Genomic DNA, 3,683 nt, shown 5'->3' with positions numbered 1-3,683 from the left:
GGAATCTGCTCAGTGATCAGCCCAGATCTTGGGACAGTACAGGCCTGTGAATTTTCCAACCTGGTAATGTATGGTTTGTGTAGTGGTTTTTAACATGCACGTGGAGAATGGTGTACATCTGGCAGGGCAGAGATGGAGGTAGAAGTGGTTGGAAAGAGTACGTTAAAGATTGCAAGTGGAAGTTGTGTATGGTACTTAAAGAAGCCTACAGACCCATGTTCATTTTAATGGCTTCTATAGTGTTTACTCCAAGGAAACAACTATTTGAAATAGAGTGGATATTAACCATTTAAAATGACTGTGGAGGGCTTGAAAGCCAAACCTGGTGCCACAAACAGTCTGGATGCAGCAGTTTTAAGACACCTCTGCTTCTAGTTGTTTCTTTCTCTAGCATAAAATTGTTCTCCAATGGTCCTGCATTGCAGGTACCAAATGCTGGCCCAGACCTCTTAGGAATATTGCCTAGCACTAATCTATGGAGCTGAGCCTCAGCTGTTGCACTTCAGGAGTTTGTTTTCTCATCATGCTGCTAATAGAGATAGTAACCCGTAGCGTAATACACTAGTTCCCTTTGCATGGTTTAGTCTTCTCTATTGAATGCTGTAGTCCAGAGATAAAGACAGTGTAAATGCTTCTTTCTTGAGCTTCAAGAAGTTCAATACTGTCATATGAAAATGCTGGATTATTTAGATTTATTATTCACAGTCCTGTACAGTCTTAATGGTCTTTGATCACAGATTTTGACTGTTCAAAATTTTGAATGGTGACTTTCTGTGTAACTTGACTCCAAGCTTAGTTTTATTTCCTGCTTTGTATAATTTTGACAAGGTCTTCACAGAAGTAAGTTTCTAAGTTCAGACATCTGGGTAAGGGTTCTCAAATCTCTGGTACTATTGCAAATGCACATCCCAGGCAAAATATTTATCAAAATGGCAATGTATACATAAGCCATTTACTTGAATGCAGCCTTGTAACTTTTCTCATCAGTGGCCCACTTCCCAGCAGGTCAGCATAAATATTGAGCTTTGAACCAGAGAGGAATTTGGGGTGCCTGGATGAGTGAAGCACCTAACAATTAGAAGCAGCTGGATAGATCAAAGAGGTGCTAAAAATAGTCTACCTAAGTGTAAGATAAATGCCAGCTTTTGATGGTTTGGTATCTAGATGACTTTAAATACTTAAATGTAGTATGTTAAAAGGTTATACTTGGAACAATCTTTTTTTTTCTGATTTTTAGAAGTATGTAAGGAAGTAACGATGGCAGGTAGGAGGTACAAGATAAAGTCAAAGTTAGGAAATGAAACTGTACATGAAACTATGAAATGAGGTACAGTTAAACTGATTATGCTTCATGTGGTAACTAGCTACTGCTGTACATTTCAAGCTGTACATGTCATCTTCATCTGTCAGCATAATCAACACTGTGTAAGCTAACTTGTTGGAAAATGTAGTGTAGGATAGCAGTGGTAAAATGAGTTAATGCAATGGCGGGGGTCATTTAAGTGTGTTAGATAAATATCCTTTAGGTTATTATAGTTTATTACTCTACCCACTTAGAACACACCTATTTCTACAGATTGCTGTAAAAATTGTATCCATGTTTGCTCTTGTTATTGTCAGTATTTTCTCATTTATTTTTCTTAGCTTTCAAAGGATGGGAAAAGTCTGCAAAGTGGTATTTCAGTTAAGTTCAGTTCCTGCTAATCCAAATAACCTGATACCTTTTGTGGTGTCTTGCTGGTGTTAGAGCAGTGCCTGTGTGACTTAGAGGAGTATCTAGCACTGCCTGAAGCTCCGTTCCTATGTATGGGTGCATTAAATCCTGACTTCTGCAGACAACGGTTGACTTTTTAGGGATATAGTTTGTAGTAAATAAAATGCTGAATGGGGTGAAGGGGACAGGACAGGGGGAAAGAGGATCACTTGTATTATGACTGCAATTCATTTTTACAAGATTTCTATTCACCTTTTGTTTATATAGGTGGGAGGCCTTTCTCTGACATGGAGACTGCAAATAACTGGTCTTGTACAATGTGTTAATAGCTGCTTGGCAGGGGCATGTATGTTATACATGAGGCTAATCTTGTCAATAGAAGTTGTTAGTTGTACTAACTAAAGAATGGTAAATCAACATACATGTGAGGAAATTTGGCATAGCTGATATAGTGTTGAATCTTTACAGATGCTATAAGACTGAATTTTTATCTGAGAGTTAGTCTTAAAATTCATGAGCCAAATTGGTTCTGCTGTTTCTGGTTTATTTTGCATTCATTACTATAGCTCAACAGAACAGCTATTTACTCTAGCTGAATGTTGCTGGCTTTCTTCTGACGATCCTGGGAGAGCTGCATGGACAGTTCCTTAAACCTCAAAGAGGAAACAAACATCTAAAACAAATAGATGTGTAACATGAAGGGTAGGGATGTGTTCTTTGTTTATGTAGATGTTCTGTCTTAGGTTTAGGAAATCTTGAGGGTGGCATTCATTACGACAGATCTGATCAGCCTACCATAAAGGCTTCACTTGTTTGCATGTTTTGTCATGTCTTGGTGCAAAAGCCTTTCTTGTAATTTCAACTCCTGTCTTAAAGTAACAGTCTGCATATCCTCACAGAATCTAGGTCTTCCTGTTTTTGCAACCACAGGCAGCTTTAGCACCAAAAGGTAGCCTTCTTATGCTATCCACATTAAAGCAAGGGTTTGATGACAGTGCCTGCTTTTTCTGCCACAGTGACCTCAAGCACTCGCTGTATCTGTATTTTTCTCACCACTAGCCCTCACGTAGCTTACAGTCCTTTGCTCAACTGAAGCTTCTGCCATTGGCCTTTTCCTTATTTGTTAATCTTCATTTTTCTTTTCTCCTCAATGCCCACAAAGTGACCTATTTATTTTTTTTTCTGCCTTTGACTTCTCAGTCAGAAAACACTGCTGAATGTGGAAGCAGCGCAAGGTTCAAGCCTCACATGTAGCAGAAAAGCAGCTTTGGTTTATAGAGGTTCATTTCCTTAGAGAGGTGCTGTGCTGTCAGATTTCCCACTCTTGTGACATGTAACTTGCTTGTTAGTCCCCAAGGCGTCCAAGAGCTCCCTCAGTCACAACTGGAACACTCGCTCCACGCCACCACGGCTGCACCGGAGATACCCGGAAGGGTCAGTCCAGCTGAAGTGACCCCCGTAGACGCTTCCACAGCTTGAGGCCTGTAAGTAAGACTTCCAAAGGCTCTCACCGCCGAGCACACCCGCCAGACCCCAGGGCGCCGTTCCCGGGGACCCGGCACCGGCTGCTGCGTGGGGCTGGATGCTGCCCGGAGGCCCGTGCGCTCTGCTCCTCGGGGCGGGCCGGGGCCCTGCCGAGGGGCTGCGGCACAGCGGGTCTGGAGGCACCGGCTTTGTCTCAGACATGAAAAACTATCGTTAAACCGTCGCGGGAGACGGTGTTTCTGCTCTCCTCCGCACCCTGTGACACAGAGGGGAGGTCCCCAGACGTCCAGAGACGAGGCTGGAGCTCTTTGCTGTGACACGACACCGGCTCTGGGGAAGAAAAATCAGCAGGGCGACCTCATGATCTGACGGAAGCGAAGAGTGACACTTCATTAAAAGCTCTTCCTACGTACCCTTCAGCGCAACCTCCTGCGGGCTTTTCTCTCCACCCCCGCCCAGGCCAGGCTGCGGAAGGTCGCGCTCC

At 43.1% G+C, this 3,683-nt stretch overlaps 1 protein-coding gene across 1 annotated transcript in view; it reads left to right on the top strand.

Annotated features, from left to right (window-relative positions):
* The first annotated feature begins 1,257 nt into the window (after window positions 1-1,257).
* Window positions 1,258-3,683, top strand: part of LOC104384988 (chromosome unknown open reading frame, human C3orf38) — an 8,493-nt gene continuing 6,067 nt past the window's right edge. Inside the window, exons 1-2 of the mRNA XM_009993382.1 lie at window positions 1,258-1,264; window positions 3,064-3,148. Coding sequence (XP_009991684.1) covers window positions 1,258-1,264; window positions 3,064-3,148 — 92 coding nt within the window. The remainder of the gene's footprint in view (window positions 1,265-3,063; window positions 3,149-3,683) is intronic.

This window comes from Chaetura pelagica, unplaced genomic scaffold, assembly GCF_000747805.2.
Source record: "Chaetura pelagica isolate M959 unplaced genomic scaffold, ChaPel_1.0 scaffold101, whole genome shotgun sequence".
Classification (NCBI taxonomy): domain Eukaryota; kingdom Metazoa; phylum Chordata; class Aves; order Apodiformes; family Apodidae; genus Chaetura; species Chaetura pelagica.
This window is presented reverse-complemented; position numbering and strand designations above follow the sequence as displayed.